The 21,612-nt window shown below is 39.5% G+C and overlaps 1 protein-coding gene and 1 pseudogene across 2 annotated transcripts in view; one reads left to right on the top strand and one right to left on the bottom strand.

The window, feature by feature from the left end:
* The window catches only part of nampt2 (nicotinamide phosphoribosyltransferase 2), a 46,580-nt gene extending 25,040 nt beyond the window's left edge, over window positions 1-21,540 (bottom strand). For both annotated transcript variants that reach the window (XM_086041081.1, XM_086041080.1), the window contains exons 1-9: window positions 21,195-21,540; window positions 18,110-18,245; window positions 17,852-17,955; window positions 15,447-15,575; window positions 14,095-14,253; window positions 12,450-12,580; window positions 10,741-10,966; window positions 9,115-9,234; window positions 7,750-7,890 (exon numbers count right to left, since the gene is read on the bottom strand). In XM_086041081.1, coding sequence (XP_085897207.1) covers window positions 7,750-7,890; window positions 9,115-9,234; window positions 10,741-10,966; window positions 12,450-12,580; window positions 14,095-14,253; window positions 15,447-15,575; window positions 17,852-17,955; window positions 18,110-18,245; window positions 21,195-21,242 — 1,194 coding nt within the window. In that variant the 5' untranslated portion in view covers window positions 21,243-21,540. The remainder of the gene's footprint in view (window positions 1-7,749; window positions 7,891-9,114; window positions 9,235-10,740; window positions 10,967-12,449; window positions 12,581-14,094; window positions 14,254-15,446; window positions 15,576-17,851; window positions 17,956-18,109; window positions 18,246-21,194) is intronic.
* On the top strand, window positions 3,480-6,651 carry LOC147141658 (uncharacterized; annotated as a pseudogene).
* Window positions 21,541-21,612: the final 72 nt, after the last annotated feature.

Genomic DNA, 21,612 nt, shown 5'->3' on the forward strand with positions numbered 1-21,612 from the left:
CTGTCTATCCACAATTGGTCTGTGAAGCAAGTGCAGATTTAAAATATTTTTTGTAGAATATCATCAAATTATTGTTAGAGTTTTTTGAAAAAAAAAAAAATATATATTTTTTTTTTGCCCATATCGCCCACCCCTACCTGTCACTATTTAAAACCCCTGTGAGTAACCCATTAAGGACTAAAGCGCTTGTCTCAACAGCTCCCCAAAACCTAAGGTCGCCTTTGGAATTACCCTCGAAAACCTGAAGTTCTCCCAGAAATTCAACACTTACAAAATTATTAATATCTCAGCCCCTGTAGCAGACAGAAACATAATTCCAAAAGATTTAAAGAACGTAGACATGTGGCTTTCACACAGGCTGAATTTATTATTATTTACTGTTTCAATCGAAGATGTAAAAATAACGTGTCAGTGCAAAAGAGAAGCACTATTTTAATTGAAAAAAAATCGAGTGGTAATTACTAGTGTTGTTTCGATACCACCTTTTTGCCCCGATACCGATTCCGCTACCTGGCTGTGCAGCATCGGCTGATGCCGATATTGTACCGATACCTCGCCGTTCGAAAAAAATCCAAAATAAGCGCAATTTTTTTTGTAATTCTAAAGAATTGCACTCACTTGGATGTAAAATTATTCATAATTAAATCATCACTTGCAAAGTATCTGTAGTAACATATACACACAAAATACATATGTTGAACACTAGTAATTAACATCCTCTATTCTGTTACACAGACGTCAATATCGTCATTGTCTGCAAACCATATCATATCACGTTCGACTGGTTCCACTGGTCGTGCGCGTCGTCTATATAGCACTGCCGTTACTTATCAGAGCTCCCGGCGATCGACAGCGTCCGCCATTAGCACTCTAGTGGTAGAAACGCGGTTATGCACTCCCGTCCTTAATGGGTTAAAGCCAGATAAAGTTGAGATGTTTTAGCAGGCTTTTCTGCAATTTTTGCTGCCACTCTAGCTGACATCTGAAGGTTTTGTGCTAAAACAGACTCCTATTTGAAACTGTTCATAATTTCCTTGAACGTGAAGCCCAGTAAGAAAAAGAGCTCCAAAGCAAGATGCTGCTACCACTATATTTTGGGGATAAGCAGTGTTGTGTTTGCGGCAAACACCTAGTTAAACCTTGGTTTCATTTGACCAGTCTTCGTCCAGTGCCTTAGTCCAGTGCCTTAGTCCAGTCCTCGAGAGCTCCTGTACAGTCTGTTTTATAAAGTACAATGTCTCCCTCCTCCAACGCACTTGATTCAAATGATCAGGATCGTTATCAGGCTTCTGCAAAGTAGGCTGATGAGCTGGTCATATGAATCAGGTGTGTTGGAGGAGGGAGACATCGACTTCATAAAACAGGTTGGATAGCGCCACAGGGCACATATTCACACATTCGTTTCAAGTGCGTTTTTGCTGAAGGTAGCAAGGCTTGGAAGTTTTTCCTTTGTAAAATTATGCTTCCATCCCACCACCTTTTAGTCCAGATATAGCTTAATGTATGTACAAGACGGGAGACTTTTGTCACATGTACTGAACAGCCAGTACTTGTCAGAAATTCCTGCAGCGACTTCAATGTTGCTGTAGGCATCTTGGCAGCCTCTCTAACCAGTTTTCTTCTCATCTTTTCATCCATTTTGAAAAGACGCCATTGTTGGCATGGGTATGCTGACTTCCATTTAACATGGGTTTGAATGTGATTGGTTAAGTCAGAGCACAGCCACATTTCCACCTACCATATAAGGGTGTGTGCACACTTGAGCAACACCTCATTTTAGGGCTGTTCGATTTTGCCTAATAAGAAAATCCCGATTATTTTCTCTCAAACACGTTTTTATGATTACGATCCATCCATTACCTATACCGCTTGTCCTCAAAAGGGTTACGATTTCTTCGTAAAATAAAAAAATAATATAAAATGAAGTATTTTGAATGTCTTATTTAAATGTGTTTTTTCTTTCTTTGAACTCAAAATGCCAGTCAATTTAACTTAATACACACAGAACAATCCATTGGGATTAACAGCATTTTACTTACACAATAGATTTCAGATCTGTTCTTAATTAAAACAATAATGAAAGAAGAAAGTGGATATACCATCTGAAACGAAATCATCAACATGAGTGAAGGTAGACAGTCAAGTTTGCAAACCAAACAGTCTGTCAGCAAGTCATTTTGCCAACCAGCTAGTGACTAGCCTTTCACCTTTCTCCCTGGTCTTACTTAAACATAAAGCAATGATTAGTGCAAAACTCACTCAATAGTACAATGCACTGCCAAGCTTAAGTGCGGATGCATAGTCCGGCTGGACCAGAGATCTTTTTGCTCCTTTTTCCAGTGAACGGCGGCGCGGGGTTGGAGGGAAGCTGCTTTTAGACACATCACGAGGAAGCAGTGACGGCTCCGATGTAGGCTGAAGTGACAGCCAAAACTGTCAGCAAGGTAAGAGAGTTTTTCTTCACCGGAAAAAAATGACCACTGTCTACTGATGTAAAGATTTATCAAAAATCTATTTTATATCGATATAAGTGCTTGAAATATGCATCGGTGTAAAAAAATAAAAGAATTGATTCGCAACACCATATTAACCATAGCTGCTCTCTCATTTCTCTGCTGTAAACAAACTGCATACGCACATTGGATAAATTAATTGACACTCGAACTGCCAAGATTAGATTACTATCGCGACAATTTCAAAATTTAATTTAAAAATTCGCAATTTAGTTTTAATCGTGGACGTCGTTTATTTCTATATCAAATTATTTTCCTCTTGAAAAAGCCTCGTATCCCACGGCCTGGCCTGCATGTTTCTCTACAACACACATATGCAGTCGTGGTAATCCGGGTCATCCGTGATGTAAACAGAAGCATTGTGGGTAATGGTGTCAGGGATCCCGAATTAGCGTTAGAGTTAGCAACTGGGTCTGGGCACATTTCATACAATGTAAATCTCCCTTTCATAGCTAATAATGCCGTAATAAATGAGCATCTAAAAAGGAAGCACGTTGTGGCTGATGTCCGATTTCATTCCTCACATTGGGACGGTCGTTTCTGAAAGCTAGCTTTAGGAAGCACACACAGGCTACCGTGCGTGTCCTGCTGTGGTACGCTAACATATTGTTGCGTTTAAGAATCTATTTATAAAAATTCCCCTACTTTATAACTAGCAAAAACTAACTAGCTAACTAAGATCGCTAACATTAGTATATGCATTGTGTTAACGTTAGTGTGTGTGAGTGTCATTCATGATTGTTGTGTGAAAGAGTGTGTTATTATTGTTTATCAACATATTAGCCTACTTCATAACTAGTGTATATGTAAAAACGTTTTCTGGCCGTGCTGAAAAAGCAGGTGGTGCTGATGTATCATAACTAGAGTTAGCCAACATTACTATATGCAGTGTGTGTTTGTGTGTGTGAGTATTTATTAATATAGCTACATATTGATCTATTGGACACATTACTTTAATGTTTCCTCATCCAATGTGTCATGGCTGCTAGATGCAGAGCTGAAATTGTCCTTCAGATGCTGGATGATGGAGGGCAGTAACGGGGTTGGACTCTTGTGTCTGAAATTTCTGATGATGAGGACCCAGACTATTCTCCAGGTGGAAGTGGAAATACAACTGAACAGAATCAATCTGATTCAGAAAATTTCTCTTATGTGTCCTCTGAAGAAGAAAGTGTCCAAATCGTGTCCAACAGAATGAGTCGGAAGGGCTTTTACTGGAGCGAGTTACCTCCCGACCAGTGCAGAACACAGAGCCACAACACCCTCAGAAGTCAGTTAGGGCCTGCACAAGGGTTTAGCACCACTGCCTCACCAGAAGTTCTTTATCAATGATGATATAATACAAGAGGTGATGAAGTGACCAAACTTGGAAGGATGTAGAGTGGCCACAGCCAGAGGAAAAAAATGGAAAAATGACCTTGGAAAAAATGGAAAAAAGATGGATTTATGACCTTCATTGGATTGACCCTGCTTGCAGGAAGTGAGAAGAACTGGGATGTATCAGTCCGAGAGCTATTTGGGAGTTCTCTACATATTCCCATGTATAAGGCCTCTATGGCTATTGGAAAATTTGCAGACATTCACCATACCTTGTGCTTGGATGATCAGAGGACCAGAGCCTTCTGACTGGTAACAGACTATATGGCAGCCTTCCGCAATGTATGGGACCTATTCCTGGTCAACTACAAAAAGCCATTCATCCCCAGTGATTGTGTCACTGTGGATGACCAGCTTGTGCCATTCGGGGTTAGGTGCAAGTTTCTACAGTACATGTCAAGCAAGCCGGCCAAGTACGGCCTAAAGATCCTCTGGGTTTGTGATGCAATAGATGGTATAGTTTACACGGGGAGAGAACAAGGGGAAGAAGTTCTGAAGAATCTGGGGGAAAATATCAGTTGTGTAGTAAATTTAGAAACGCAGGTTGCAACATCAAAAATGTTTAAAAGGGAAAAAAATGAAGATATTCCAAACATGAAATCATTGTTGTGTGGTCCTAAATATAATACAAGTGATTATTCTTAACCAAAATGACAAAAATGGCATAAAAACACATTGACTCTAATACGGGTCATTTTTGACCCACTTATGGAAGCGTGTACGGTCCAGTCACTCGTGCATCTAAGGGTTAATGGCAACACCTAATGATAAAAGACATAACATATCGACTCGGTAGAATGTACTAATTTAGATTGCTAAAAAAAAATCATGTTCCTTCGAATCTTTAAAGTTTTTTTTCCCATTTCAGGTGCATACCACATTGTGAATGTGTAGATTAAATTATGCATATGAGAGAAAAAAACCCTAAACGTTTTGGATTGTTTAGTTTTATTTAGCAGCGCGCTTCTCCCTAATTTTACTCATTTGATTTCACTGTCCCCTACATTAAAAAAAAAAAAAGGGTTGGTGCCCAAAAAAGTGAAATATGTTTACAAGTATTTTTTGGGTCATTATAGGTAGTTTCATAGTATTAGTGCAACTCAACACTACTGTTGGTGATTAGTCAACAAACAAAATAATTGTTTATGGCAGCCCTACTTGACACGCTTACGCCAAACATCATCGTCTATTGCGTTTGCGAATGGCAGCAGCACCTCACTAGCGCACAGAGACAAGTATGGTAGCGATTTAAAAAAAACAAAATCTAATCGAAAATCGGGAACTGAAAAACCTTAAACCCACTGAAAGTGTGTCCGTTGAGCTGTATCTTACAGAGGACTTGCACTTGGAAGATGTTTTGTTTCCAAAATGAGACAGCCAGCAGGCAAACATGAAAATGGGGGAAAGAAATACGCAACGCAGTTCCTGACAGTGTTATGTATAGGAATGTGATGTAACTCAGGGCTTATGCAATATGATCGCACTAATGACTTGTCTACTTCCTTCCAGGCTTCAGCCCAGCAAAGGGCACGACTTGTTTTTCTGTAATGCATTTTTAATTATGGTTTACAATTATCTGACACTTGTGCATGTAAAGGTGTGTCTCATTTGATCATATACCGTTGTAAAAACTTGTATGTCTTCAAATACATCTTATTGTGCAGTACATGAAATACATTTCAATTGATCCATTGTCATCATTATGGTCATAATTTCATAATATTACCTTGGTTTTATTTTATGCTGGTCATTGTTTTACTACATAAAAGCAATGTCTTTCACTAAAGCTTTCCTTTTAAAAAAAATAAATCAATTTCCAACTTTTAGCCATTCATTTTTTTTTTTTTACAATTTTAACCTATATAATGTATGATGTAAGACCTTATCTAGCGATGTTTTAAAGTTATTTCTTTATAGGAATTCTTTTTAATTTAACCCTTTCTTACACATTTGCTTACTTTAATCTCTCTCTCTCTCTCGCTCTCTCGCTCTCTCTCTCTCTCGCTCTCTCGCTCTCTCTCTCTCTCTCTCTCTCTCTCTCTCTCTCTCTCTCTCTCTCTCTCTCTCGCTCTCTCGCTCTCTCGCTCTCTCTCTCTCTCGCTCTCTCGCTCTCTCGCTCTCTCGCTCTCTCGCTCTCTCGCTCTCTCTCGCTCTCTCTCGCTCTCTCTCGCTCTCTCGCTCTCTCGCTCTCTCGCTCTCTCGCTCTCTCGCTCTCTCGCTCTCTCGCTCTCTCGCTCTCTCTCTCTCTCTCTCTCTCTCTCTCTCTCTCTCTCTCTCTCTCTCTCTCTCTCTCTCTCTCTCTCTCTCTCGCTCTCTCGCTCTCTCTCTCTCTCGCTCTCTCTCTCTCGCTCTCTCGCTCTCTCGCTCTCTCGCTCTCTCGCTCTCTCGCTCTCTCTCGCTCTCTCGCTCTCTCTCGCTCTCTCTCGCTCTCTCTCTCGCTCTCTCTCTCTCTCGCTCTCTCGCTCTCTCTCTCGCTCTCTCTCAGCACTCTCAGCACTCTCAGCACTCTCAGCACTCTCAGCACTCTCAGGACTCTCAGGACTCTCAGGACTCTCAGGACTCTCAGCACTCTCAGCACTCTCAGCACTCTCAGCACTCTCAGCACTCTCAGCACTCTCAGCACTCTCAGCACTCTCAGCACTCTCAGCACTCTCAGCACTCTCAGCACTCTCAGCACTCTAACTCTGTCCGTCTGTCAGACCGCATGCACAAGACGGAAGGTCGTGACTGTGACGTGTTCCTGTATAAATTCAATACATAAATATCCAAGTCTGGATGTGTATTTTGCCACGTTACTGACGTTGTTGTTGTGATATTGTTTCCTTTTTTGGTCTTTTTTTTAAAGTTATATAAAATTACCTGATCTGTTTTGGCAGCCACTGCTTGTTGCAAACAGTTATTAAAGCAGATATATCTTGAGTCACTGTCAAGCTTTACATCATATGCGATTGCAGTACAGTATGCCAAATGAGATGACTATACAGTACATCAGCAAATATGGTACATCCCCAAAAAGGGTGCCACCAAATCCTGTGTGGTGCGGCCACCTGAAAAAAGTTGGTAGCACCAGTGCTACCAGTGCAAAAGTTAGTGTAGAGCCCTGAGGTGGGCTGTCATTTTTTTTAATCCTTGTATGTGGACTGAAGCATGTCAGGTTATTAAGACACTGGGAACTATTTTAATTAATAAAAAAGTATAATGTCACATTTAACAGGGAATATAGGATTTTTCTTTGCTTCTATTTGACAATTGTTTTGAATAGAAGTCTTTATAAAAAGCACCTCGTACTACACTGCTGTACAAAAGGTGCTAAACAAATGAAGCTTGATTTAATTCATGTGACACTTTCCAAGCACACTGTTATTTTCTCTACTTTTAAAGGGGAAGTCAACCCAAACATATTTAAAAAAAAAAAAAAGTTCTATGCAGGCCACTAGTTGAAACCCGCCATTCTGATTAATGTTGTGTTTGTGGAATATGAGTTAAGCAGTAAAATCTAGCCATTTCAGGGGGCGGCCATTTTGTTGCTGAAAATGACATCGCAGTTGCTCATGGCTCAGCTTCAGAAAACAGGTGAGCTGTGATTGGCCGTTAACTGAGCCATGAGCAACTGTGATGTCATTTTCAGTCGACAGACGTGACAAAATGGCCGCCCCTTGAGATGGCTAGAAGCGAGTGGATTTCTATTGGGCCTGCATAGAACATATTCTTGAAAAAAAAAAATGTTTGGGTTGACTTCCTATTTAAGCATATTCATGATATAGAAAATTACAATAACAGGTTTCATGCCCAGGGTGGGGAATGAAAAAAAATGGTGCTTTAAGGAGTCAAATAATCACTTTTCGACAATTCTACTCACTCCTTTGCCGTTGGTCTCCACATAGCTGCACTTGAAGGCACAACTGAGTGTGTCTCTGTTGAGTTTCTGAAGCAAAGAACTGCCACAACCAAAGAAAACGTTCTCTGCACTCCAGCCTTCATCACTCAGCTTGTGAAGAATCTGCAGAAAACCACCAAGGCAACTACTAAGATGACATACATTTCACTATGCGCAATAAAGCACTTGAAGCTACTGTAACCATTGTCACTACAATTAAAGCATTTCCCAAAAACTTCATTCACGATTGAACTTTAAGACGGTCACCAGTATTTTGCTTTTAGACCAAATTAGAAAGGTAAAACAGCTGAAACCGCACCCTTCTACTTTCGCAATGCTTTCTGTTAGCGCTACCTAATCCTGCACTGGGTTCTTGGGACTCCAGAGAGTCCAACAACTTCAAATACATGCCTGCAGCTAATCAGAGGCTTTTTCACAGCTGCTTTCTTAATACAATGCAGTGCCTGATTTTCTGAATATGCCTTCATCAGAACGAACCTCCTGACTAACACAAATTAGTACAGCCGTCTCACAGTTCAGAGGTCGTGGGTTCATTATTAGGCTCAGGCCTTCCTGTTGGGAATTTTCAGGTTCTCCCAGTGCCCGTGTGGATTTTCTTCACATTTCCCAAAACTTGCATGGTAGGTTAATTAAAGACTGGTGTGAATGTGAATGTTTGTCCATGTGTCCTACGATTGGCATGTGACCAGTTCAGGGTGTGCCCTCCCTCTTGCCCAAAGTCAGCTAGAATGGACTCCAGCACACCCACGACCCCCGTGAGGAGAAACGGTACAGAAAAATGGATGGATGGATGACTTTTTCAACTGTCCAATTTTCATAAACTCCACAAGAAATCGGGCAACTCTTTACTTTACATCAGCAGAAATTATGCCAACCAATACCAATGACGCATAAAAACAATGATTTGCTTAATAATGTAGAACCACTTCTGTCTAATTTTCCTTTAACTCATTCACTGCTAGACATTTTCAGACCCTCTTTTGCCCTAACTTTCGGAAAAAAAAAGAAAGAAAAAGAATCTAATTGTAAAGAATATAAATAAGTTCCGGCACGGTGATCGACTGGTTAGCACGTCCGCCTCACAGTTCAGAGGTCGTGGGTTCGATCCCGGCCCCGGCCTCCCTGTGTGGAGTTTGCATGTAACAGAATTCTCAAAACGTTATATTGTTTAAAAAAAAAAGCAGCCACAAAGGGACCGACCAATAGTATCCATTTGTCAAAACAATATGAAACTGACCAAATTTGGACATACAAGGTTTTGGCCCAACGTCAGTGATGATGAAAGTACAACACAATGTAATACATTACAAATGCAAGTATCATTACCTCATCCACTGAATTGAGGTCAATGCCATCCCCTTGAATTATTCGCAGGTATGAGGGCAGCACTTTGTATCCTGTAGAGTTCAGCAAACATCCAAAACACTCCTCCAAAATCTTGATGACCTATGGGAGACACAATTTAGAGTTAAAAAGCATTCGTATGCTATCCACAATGTGAGCTGCTGTAGGCTAAATAACCTTTGTTATAGTAGAAACAAAACTAAATAATCAGTCAATGACCCTATACAAAAGATCAGCTATTATTCTTGACTTCCAACATGACAGAATGTCCCCAAATGAGTCTGTCAAAATGCTGAGTGAGGATGGAATGGCTACTTCAACTTGTGTATAACTCAGCAAGAACTTTGAAAATCGGTTGATGTGTTCCAGAGAAATTGAGTTTTTTTTTGGTATGGGGAAAAATGATCTTAAGGTTAAAGCTCAGCCAATTCTCTGGTCTCTCTGTCTGTCACAAATCAGATTTCAAATACTGTAATGACAACATAAATGCACAAAGAACATAATGACGGGCATTTTCCGGTTAAAAGTTCAAACTAACAGCAACATTACCTCACGCATATTCCATCACTACTTGAGATTGTTTATTAGCATACTGATATCCTATAGCTAACGTAATCACAACATTTAGAAGAATATTGACTAATAGCTTCATCTCTCTGCATGTATGCAAGAAAAGGCATACATCTTAATACCCTTCTCTTTCTCCCTTCTCTTTGCTGCTCTGTGCTTTCAAGGAGGACATACAAAGCCCAGCGGTTAGGACAATTTTGTTAAAATCGGGAAAAGACTTGACAGCATTTTGGCGAGATTACCAATATGTACAAAGAGGCTATTATCGAATCCCTTTGAAAGATATCCTGACCGATTATCCTGTGGTGTTGGGTATGTTTTTCCTCCCCAATCTGCTCGGAAAACTGTCTGGGCTGACAACTGTAAACGTTAAATCTGTTTGAACACACTTACCAATTTTGACCACGTCATAAGTTGGGTCGCTCAATGTTGGTTAAGATTAATAAATAAAAAAATTAATAAAATCAGTATGCATGTATTCCGCTGAACTCAAGCTCCCTTTAAGTCTGCACATCAATTGATTTTTCGCCGCACAATTTACTGACAATGGTGTTAAGAATCCTGTCAGCCTCTTTTCATTTGTTCTGCATTCTAAAATGACCTCCGACGTGACCCCAAATTCTTGGTGTGGCCTGACACCATTACCCCCACTGTTCCGCTCTTCTTTTACTCATCCTAATCTTGACTTTTTTTTTGGCCAGTCAGATGTGAGAAGGAGGTCAGTTTCCAGACTCCACATACCAATGCATCAGCATTTGAATAAATGTGTCGGTTACAGAAAAAACATCACAATATTCCGCAAAACAGTTAGTGCAGTTGGAGTAAATAGGTGCAGTTGTTTGGAATGCTACAGCACTGTCCTGGCATTTATGGCCTAAGCTGATTTTATTATAACATTTAAGGAAAAAAAAGACTTTTTTGACTATAGACATCTAAATCAGGAAATTTCATTTCGTTAAAACTAATAACTAAGACGATACAAAGAACCTGCTTGGGAAATATCTGATATGACAGCGTTAAACTCGCCATCTTATTTACCTCAATAAGAGTTTCTGCGGGGTCCCCAGAGTCAGGCCGGATAACGAGACACGAGTCGTGGCCACGTTCCATGACTCGCTCCTTCAGCTTGTCCCCCCAGATATGTTTGCACGCATTGAAGATGTCATAACTGTCACTGACCACAGAGACTGGCCCAGAAGAGAACTCATCCAACACTCGCTCAAATGCATCCTTCTCTCTACTTTTCCCCCAGGAGATGATAGTACTGGAAGAAAGGGGAGAGCATTTTCCTTATTTTAGACAGCCGAACATTTGGAGACGACTTGAAAAAAAGCATGCAAAAAGGTAGAAAGAATGATTAATTATGTATATGAATGCTAACAAAACACCTTAGTCAGTAAATACAGAAATAATGGTTGTCTTATTACATATCCAATTTCTTCATTCATAAAAATTGGTTTTAGCCATCATTATGAATATATTTTATTTTGTGTCTAATTGATTATATTGTGCAAGGTAGCAGCATTAATAACTGATACGAAGAATGGCTGGATTAATTATATGATGTCTATCACCACTGTAAACATTAGGGGTGGGAACGATAATTATTTTTTCGATGCATTGTTCGGCGTATTAAAAAGGTTCTGAATCGATTCATAGGTATTAATAATCAATATTTAAAGTTTAAGTAAAAAAACTAAAAGCATGCACAAGTGATTAAGTGCGTTTGTATGTCAGATGTTTGTGCTAGGCTAGCTAGCTAGCTAGCTAATACGTGACAAGATGGCGGAACAAGCAAAACCTCATACGAGCGCAGCGAAGTCAAAGTGTGAAATATAAATCATTCCTCTTCCTTGAGTTTTTTGTTTCTAAAAAGGTACCAGTGTTTTGCATGGACTATGAAACGTAAAACAATGCAGTGATGCATCGGAATCGAATCGAATCGTGGGCCTCAGAATCGGAATCGGATCGAATCGTGAAGTACCCATAGATTCCCACCCCTAGTAAACATACTCATGCGCTAATTAGTAAGTGAGCGGACATTGTCCAAATGTGGACCTCCATATAGTCGCAGTCCAGCATTTGCAAATTCTCCCATTTGTGGACTAAAAATATGGCAAAAAAAAGTCTTAAATTATAAAAGAAATACTGTCTACAGTAAGTATGCTATTTGTTGTACTATAGAGTCTCTTTAATTGAAACAATGAATGGTTACCTGTCACCTGTAAACATGGTCCAAAACTCATCACACTAGACGTCTACTTCCTAGGCGAAAGCAAAAGGTTGTTGTGCGTGTAGGCAGAAGTTCTGCGGTAGATTTGTGATTGCAGCGGAGAAGCCAGTCCCAAAAATGTGCCGGGAAAATATTTAAATTTTCCCGAAGGACCAGTGCATTTCCGGGCCGGTCCTGGCCATCACAGCTGGCAGCACTGCCGTCCGTCCTGCCCACTCTTAACAATTGCATTTCGGCGCATGATGGCCGGTTAATGACAAACATTTGAACACATGACGGCCGTACGCCAACATTACTTCTCACACTCAAATGAAGGTTGATCTTGGTCAAAGCTGTTACCTTGACAGAAGTGTGTGGGCAATGAAAAGGGCCGAGCCATTACGTATTAAATGCGAAGAGCCATAAATCTTCTAAAAAATGAAAAACACAGTAGAGCGAGCGCCCTGGGCGCGTAGATATCATGAAATACAAAAATTACAGACAGCAGTTATGAAGTTACTGATGTGTTTTGTACCTATGCTCAGCAGCCGGAATGGAGAAACCAGCCATTGGACATCCGTAGTATCGCTGGGCCATTAGTAGGCCTGCTACTGTGTCAGTACTGCAGAAATTCACCAGATGAGCAGCTCCACCTAAAGCTGCAGACTAGATCGATGAAAAAGAAATCATACAATTATTTACGTGGCTCTTTGAAATATACAAATATAGCTTACGTAGATGTTTTTTGAGTCCTGTTCTTCAAGTTAGTCATGCATTCCTTTGGGGATGCCTTTGGTGAGAAGTAATAATTATTATTATTATTATTATTATTATTATTATTATTATTATTATAGTAAAAAACTGGATTTCTATAGCGCTTTTCTGGACACTCAAAGATGCTTCACAGTAGGTTAAACTGGTCCTCCTGTTGAAGTTAGCAATTTTGTTTTTTGGGCATGTTACAGGACAGTGCCTTAGGAGAGGCGAGACAAAGAGAACGAGAGGGCAGAGAAAGCAGAGAGAGTGAGAGCAAGTGTGTTGCTATAACAATAAGCTGGTTGACTGATGTGGTGCTCAGCTGGGCCGGGCAATTAATCGTGATTTCAATTTTGGCTTCTCGCGATCATAAAAACATTAGAATCGAAGAAAAATGAATAATGTGCCGAACAGCGCTTTAAGTTTCTACATTGTGAACCGACCCTGAATGTACCACGTTGCTTGTGCAGCAAGCGTATGACGTGTACGTGTTTCTGTCCTCCCAGAGCGTGCTTTAAGCTGACACCCCAGTTGGAGTGAAGTGGAAAACTAAACACACTGTATGATTAAGTTCAAGACATGCTTCGTTTTAGAACAATCGCCAAATGCTAAAGTCAATGTAAAATCCCATTGACATGCTAAAGGAAAATTGGCATCGACTTCCAAGCGTGATACTGCTTCAAATATATTCGCTGCTTCAATATTCACACACAAACGCTGTACGAGCACATAGAGAAGGGCAATACTGAAAGGCATACATTTTTCATAACCTATGAAAAAGATACCTAAGTCCGAGGTTAGCCCAGAAAGTGCCAAGACTTTTGACAGCAAAATAAGATAAGATGAATACGATAAAGTGATAAGTGAGATGCTTTTTCACGGTTTAAATGTGTGCAAAGATGCAAAGCAGCAAAGGTGTGGATGCAGCAGAATGAAAATGTAAGAGGCTTCAACTGCACATGATATTTCATATTTAAGTCATTTTGTGCTTGACATGCTCAAGAATAAAATGTTCAATATGCAGGGGTGAATAGGCATGGGGGTGTGATGATAGTTTTGAGTAGTAGAGTTTTGGTAGTTGAATAAATATTAAGTTTTGAAATCAAATCATAATTTTTAATCATCGTAATTTCAAATAATCATGATTATATCGTTTTTTTCCAGAATTGCCCAGCTCTATTGCTCAGTTATTGTTGGGGGACATAACAACAAGCTGCCAGGCGCAAGGAGTGAGCAGATCCAGACCAAGTCCAGGGCCTTCTACAACCTCCTACACTGGGTCAGACATAGTGTAAAGGCAACCACATGCCCAAACCACAGAACATAGCATAAAAAATAAAACTTGACAACAGTCTTTATTGTAAAAACCAATAAGTATTAAAACATATTTTTACAAACAACCTATGAAAAACAGATTTGCTGACCTCCTGTGAAGAGACTCCTCTGTAGCCAAAGTCATGCAATTTCAGGTCAAGACCCTCAAGGCTTCCTGACGTGGCCTTCAGGTGTTTGGCTAGGATCTTCTTGAACTCTCTGGATACGGTAGCCACAGTGATGGGATACCACATCTGGACCAACATGGTCTAGAGCAAACAATGAGAGGGTGTTGTCAAACAGGATAGTTATGGGACAAATGAAAACAGACAGCATAGGTGATTTCAATTACGCTTTAAGGCAGGGGTCACCAACTATGTTGAAACGGAGAGATACTTCTTGGGCATTGAAAAACTGAAAGGGTTACCAGGACTTCTGGAATACGTTTATTTACATTAACTTTAATTATATGTCATTATTGCACTCCCAGAGCCGTCGCCTTATCGCGGTAGAGGGGTTTGTATGTCCCAATGATCCTAGGAGCGAAAGCCTGGCGCACACAAGGCGCCATTGGTGTTGCACCATTGGCCAAAGATCCGGGATGAGATCCTGCTGCAAGTGGAGGAGTTCAAGTATCTTGGGGTCTTGTTCACAAGTGAGGGGAGGATGGAGCAGGAGATCAACGGACAGATCATTGCAGCATCTGCAGTGATGACTCTCTATCGGTCTGTCGCGGTGAAGAAGGAGCTGAGCCGAAAGGCAAGGCTCTCGATTTACTAGTCGATATGCATTCCCATCTCAATTATGGTCACGAGCTGTGGGTCGTGACCGAAAGGATAAGATCCAGGATACACAGGTGAGATAAGGTGAGACGCTCCGTCCTCCGATAGGGGCCCAAAGTCAAACCGCTGCTCTCCCACATTGAGAGGAGCCAGATGAGGTGGCTCAGGCATCTTGTTAGGATGCCACCTGGGCGCCTTCCTGGTGAGATGGTCCGGGCGCCACTGTGCGGAGGCCCCAAGGACGACCAAGGACACGCTGGAGAGACTATATCTCCCGGGTGGCTTGGGAACACCATGGGGTCCTCGAGGAAGAGCTGGACGAAGTGGATAGGGAGTCTGAAGTCTGGGCCTGCCTACTTATGCTGTTGCGACCCGACCTCAGATAAACAGAAGAGAATGAGTGAATGAATATAATTCATTATTAATTAATGATATTCATCAATGTGAAGACACTAATCATGTTAATGATTTCTTACAATCATACCATCAGGTGGGAAACCAAAATACGATACACAAATATTTCTAAAAATCGCTGGAAGTCTTTACATTTTAAAAAGATCATTTCTTCAACAGTCCTAGGCAATCACCATGTCCCATCATTGGTGAACAGGCCCGCCAACTACTCGTCTGGCTATCTGTTGGTGACCCCTGACAAAAGACAACATGTAAACATTATTTACCTCAACGTAGTTAGTGAGCCAGTAGAAGCTTGGGTCTGTATTTTCAACAGTGAAGAGTACATTGCCTCTGGGTATGATTTTGCCCTCAGCCACAGCTTTTATCCGGATGGGAAGACGTCCATCGTGTTTCTGATACAAAGGTAACACATTTAACATGACGTGAGCTCAAATCAGAAAATACAACACCTACCCACAACATTACGACCACTTGCGCAATATAACAATCTCAGATGCAAGAGCATTGTGTCTTTCCAAAGACAATACATAGTTTTGACTAACACAGTGAGAGAAGTGCTAATTAAACAACATGTTTTTGGGAGCTGTCACAGTGGAATCGTACTGTGTCAAGCAAAGAGATCTTCTAATTAATTTGAGTGAAAATTCACTTTGGCTGTTGCTGTTTACAGTTTATAGTGTCAAAAAGTACTATGGTTGCTGATTTTATGTTGTGTATTGAAAATGAAGCACTCTGCAATGCCTTTGGTATCTTGCGCCTATTTTTAAATTTATTGTAGTAAAAGTAGTCAGTATGACCGTACCAAATGTTGGACGTTAGGGCTGTTCGATTTTGCCTAACAAGAAAATCCCGACTATTTCCTCTCAAACCCGATTTTACGATTACGATTTCTTTGTAAAATAAAAAATAATGAAAAATGAAGTACCTTATTGGCCCAAATATAAGACAGTGTTTTTTGCATTGAAATAAGACTGAAAAAGTGAGGGTCGTTTTATATTCGGGGCCTAGACATTATACCCATTCACGACGCTTGATGGCGCCAGATATCATTGAAGCGAATGCTGAACTTGACTCCCCAGGCCAAAGCTCCTGTCACGTGAGGATGACGTGCGGCACAGCGAGGCAGATAATGGCTGTGAGGAGTAATGTTCTGTCATGACAGATCTCAGCTACTCTCAAGTTAAACCAGTTTGCATTATTTTATTGCAAAGTTTTTCCTTATTCAGATTTGTTTCAAGACTACAGTTACAGTTAGACTTCACTTTGAGGGTTAATGCAGTTATTGCAATTTTGTTGTTTGACCACAATAGATTGGTTTATTTACATTTAAAAAAACAGAAGCCATTCATTTACGAATGTGATTGCACTTTAGTTTACATATTTAAATGTTCAGGTATTAAGATTTGAATGGGGCAAAATAACATTTTTTTCTCTCAAATATACTGTTATAATCATTTGTTTCAGATGTACTGAAATTATTTTCTGTATAAAAATGAATTTGGTGTTCAAAAAAACTTTTTTCAAACTTGAGTCTTGAAAAAGAGGAGGTCGTCTTATAATCAGGGCTGTCTTATATTCGGGCCAATACGGTATTTTGAATGTCTTTTATTTAATCTTAATTTTTCTTTCTTTGAACTCAAAATGCCAGTCATTTTAACTTAATACACACAGAACAATCCATTGGGATTAACAGCATTTTACTTACACAATAGATTTCAGATCTGTTCTTAATTAAACCAATAATGAAAGAAGAAAGTGCATATACCATCTGAAACGAAATCATCAACATGAGAGAAGGTAGACAGTCAAGTATGTAAACCAAACAGTCTGTCAGCAAGTCAGTTTGCCAACCAGCTAGTGACTAGCCTTTCACCTTTCTCCCTGGTCTTATTTAAACATAAATCAAAGATTAGTTTAAAACTGTCACTCAATAATACAATGCACTGTCAATCTTAAGTACAGATGCATAGTCATGACCAGGTCCGTTGTAGAGGAGAAAAAAAGTGACGCCTTTCAGACGTTGAGTTACTTGCTTACGGGTCGTATTGTACATGCGGGCCACACACTACAGATCTATATTTGCCCGATTTATTAACTAAACCCTCACTTGCCTGAGCAAATAGCAGAATCGCCGGTAGCGCTGGTGTTGTAGTTTTTCCAGACTGCGCGCTCGCGGGAGAAAGCGGAAATGCAGAGGAAAAACGGTGGCTTAGATACACCAAAAATAAAAAAAAACGTACGTGTCGATTTAAACGTTTTTAACATCGTTTTATCCAGAAAATTCGGTTTCGGTTCACAATCGCTTAAATCGAGCAGCCCTATTGGACGTGATAATTGTGATATGAAATGTTCTCATTCTTCCATCTTTTAAACATAGGCTCAGCCTGGTGAACAGAGCTTAGATCCTAAATGTAACAATAATAAATGTGTTATTATGTTATGTGGCTCAAAAACAGGATCAACTCTAAAAACAAGACTTTGAAGGATCACAATTCAATTATTATACTCATTTCCCGATCTCTTTCAAACTATTACAGCCATTATATACAGCATGCATGCTTAATTGATATGCATCACTGTGTTAAGGAACATGGTCTTTGTGACCTTTGTATTTTTTTTTTGTATTCAAATAATATCTTGGTACAGAACATTATAACTCTTCGAATACCTCAAGAAGCTTTCTCCAGCCTTCTTCATCAAATACAGCCTGTTTGAAGTGCATTTGGTAGAAGAGCTTTGCTTCTTGAATCTTCTCTTCTGTAATCACTCGCCCTGTAGAAAAACAATTGATTACTATAACGTCAATCACAGGAAGACGTGCCATCCATAGAACTGGCCAACCGTAAAGACGTTCACTAAATATTCATCAAACATGAATTATACAACGTGTTTGTGTGGTTTCAGCTGTTTTTGGAAGTAAACGTACCAGTGAGATATTTCTTCAACAAATACTGGAGACCAAAAAACACCACTTCGCTTAACTGGGAGCCTTTCTTGCGACGACATTCAAAGTAGGAGTAGATTTGGCTGACATTGGGAGGATACTGTTTGTAGTGTGTGATCTGTGTAAAAAACAAACACAGCGTGTGATTTGAGTAAAAAAACAAACACAGCACAGTGAACAGTCGGAACCACAATCTTAATAAGCCTATTTAGATTTCTAATCATGTAACTGCACAGGGTGGTCATTCATCACTTGGTAATCGTGCCACGTGCATTACAGAACAGCAAAGTCATAAGTTTAGAAACAAGAGGATATTCTACTTAGCTAAGCATGCATGTACAGATAAGAAACAAACGTATACCATAAAATATTGGGTCCTTCTTTGTGTCTCTGTAGCACTAATTGAATAATCAGCAGCAACAACCACTTGATCAGCCACTGAAGGACACATTCCAAACACTTTTGACTCAACATAGCATACTGCTTTGGTTTACACTCCCTTCCACAAGTTAGCATTGGCACAATGTTACATTTTGACCAAGCAGTAGGAAGAATAAATCAGGACATGTCGGCCGATATTCACCACTTTGACCACTGTCAGCATGTGACATCTTCTTTATTATTACAATTTTTTTAATCTGACAGCTGACAAGAGATCAATTATCAATTTAAAACTGTGTTAACTTCAGGGAACTACTAATTCAAATTTTCACTTGACTTTATGAGACACTGCTGAGCCTGAGAACTCTCTACACAAGGGGCGCCCATACTTTTTCAGCATGCGAGCTACTTATAAAATGACTTATAAAATGACTTCAAACTAACTACCGTACTTTTATTTATTTAAAAATTTACTTGGAATTCTTTGTACTGTATGTACAATATGTACAATATTGATGTACCTGGCATGACTACCTGACCCCATATACAATATATAGGTATAAACGGTGAGGTATGCATCAGGCCTATGACTGGCAGCTGTATCAATAGCATAAAACTGTGAGGGTTGGCAGTAATTGAGTTAATACTAATGCTAATGAGAGTTACCAACACTCCCTTCGCGAGCTACTGGTAGCTCACGATCTACTTAATGGGCGCCCCTGCTCTACATCTTTTGTTTTTTTGTGTGAAATTAAAACAAAGTTTAACATTTCCGTTATTGTCAAATGTTGGAAAACTGCATTTATTGTAGAAAACCACAGGGAGGATTTACTTGTTTAAGTTTTCAATTAACCTTTTTCAGACATGATTATAACGTTGGGTGCTTACTAATCTTTTTGTTAGAATTTTAAAACTTTAAAAATGTCTATTGCTTAAGATGAAAAAAAAACATTCAATATTTCACAAATCTGAAAAGTTGTTCAATATACGTTTGTTTGAAGAAATATGTTTAAAGAAATTACAACAAAGTTAAGAGTTGGAGTTTGTATTTCTTTATGACAATATTTTTCCTTTTTCTGAAAATGACTATTGACTGCAAATATGATGTTATTGGCCTCCTTAACACATAATAATCTGTATCAGTATCTGCCCTGAAAATAATCAGGACTAAATCAAAAAGAGAAGAAGACTATTGTACAGCTGTCCCACAGTAAACTGCACATAGGAATAAAAACAGCCTGAATTGCATTAGTTTTTTCCGCTAACCTTGAAAAAAATGACCTCTTAAAGAGAAGCAAAACAAGATTTCAAATGCATCTATTTGCCTTTGTGGGAATACTCCACTTGTTTTACAAAGGCTAAAACAACTCAACACTGAATGAAACTAATGTATAAAGACAGTTGACTTGATTACTGTATTTAAATCAAGAAGGGCTTGACTATCACAATCCTTGGAACCCTTGAGCAGCATTACCACAAGCATTGCCAAATCAGATTATGTGTTGTTAAATATTCAAAAAATCTAAATCCAGGGGCTGGTTGAAGTTTAAAAAAGCCAGCTATTAATCATCCAGACCTTTGCCATTTAGCAACACCACAACTTAGAATGACTGTGAAATCTGACATTTACCTCAACTGAACATACATAATGTGCATCATTTTCATACCAACCTACCAATCGACATAGCTTGCCCGAGTTATCATACAACACTTTATTTTGGTATCTGAGGTGAAACTGTCAATATATATATAATTTACAAGACATCTTTGGAAACTTATGATTTCTTTGTCAAACTATTGCAACAGTAAACTTGTGTACAAATATGTAAAATATTGTTTTCAAATTAGAACAAATTAAAATCTTTGGAGGTTCCACAGTACTGCTTTATCAGCTGATTTAGTGAAGTACCCGCAAGGAGTTAGTTCATATCAATACCTGCGTCCCCAAACCACACGCCTGTCAAAAAGCTTTCCATTCTCAATTCTGTCATGTCAAGGATGATTTATTTTTATCAGAGCAAGAAACTCAAGTAATTTTACTACTCTAACAATGTTGTTGTGATTTGGGGCTTGTCCAACTCCATAATAGCACGAAAGTCAGAACATTTTAAAACCAGAAGGCTTAAGGTAGCTGGGGTCAAAGGTCATAATAGCTTTTCGTGAGATACACACGCGTATGCTTTCGTGTTAATCTGTATTGTATATTTCTTTTAAATTTAAGATACAACATCACAGACCCATGATTCAACTGAATATTGAAAGTACATGCATAATGTTGATGTTGAAAAGCGTGTTTACAGTTTAAAGGAGTACGTGAATCACAATTGCTTTCATCTGTCACTGATTACAATCACCCATTAAAGACCATCAACCGCTATATTCATCAAATATTACTTAATAGAAACAGTGTTGATGAATTCAACAAATTATTTCGATTCCTCTAACTCAACAACACGGTGGTCTGAAGACTCTAAAGTATATGCAGTGGCCTCCACCTGTAGTAGAAATACATTTCCATTCTATTTACTGTGCGCTATTCCAGACGTGTAGCCCATTACCTAAAAACCATTTCGGTAAATCTACGTTTCACTTGAGTCATTGTGAATCGTTTCAATAGCACAACGACATTAGTAAGTGCCCAGAACAGGGTACAGACGAATGCAATGTAAAGTACTGATTCACTGACCTTATACGAATCCGTCGCAAGTAAGAAATTAAAGTCGTGGGATGCCATTGTTGTGACGAATGAATGAATAAACGTAAATGTCACTTCAGAATCGGTGACCTCGACACACACACACCGAATATGTGATCTAAATCTCCAAGGAGAATAGCCAAAATGAAAGTTAGCCTTGGGAGTCGAATGGTAAGAATTTCCAAAAGACAATTTCCCCAAACATAACCGATTGTGTCGTCAAAGCGCGCGTGAATTGATCCAAGTAGAAGTCATTTGGTGTGTAAAGGGGGCGGTATTCTGTTCGCAAGTGGCACGGACACGCGCACATCGCTTCGCCGCCCCCTGACCTGAAACGTCATGCAGCGTTCAGGAACACTGGGGGCTTAGTAGGATAAATACATTTACAACACTGGTTCAACAACAACAA

Source organism: Filicampus tigris, chromosome 9 (assembly GCF_054856515.1).
Source record: "Filicampus tigris isolate MCC_2025a chromosome 9, RoL_Ftig_1.0, whole genome shotgun sequence".
Taxonomy (NCBI): domain Eukaryota; kingdom Metazoa; phylum Chordata; class Actinopteri; order Syngnathiformes; family Syngnathidae; genus Filicampus; species Filicampus tigris.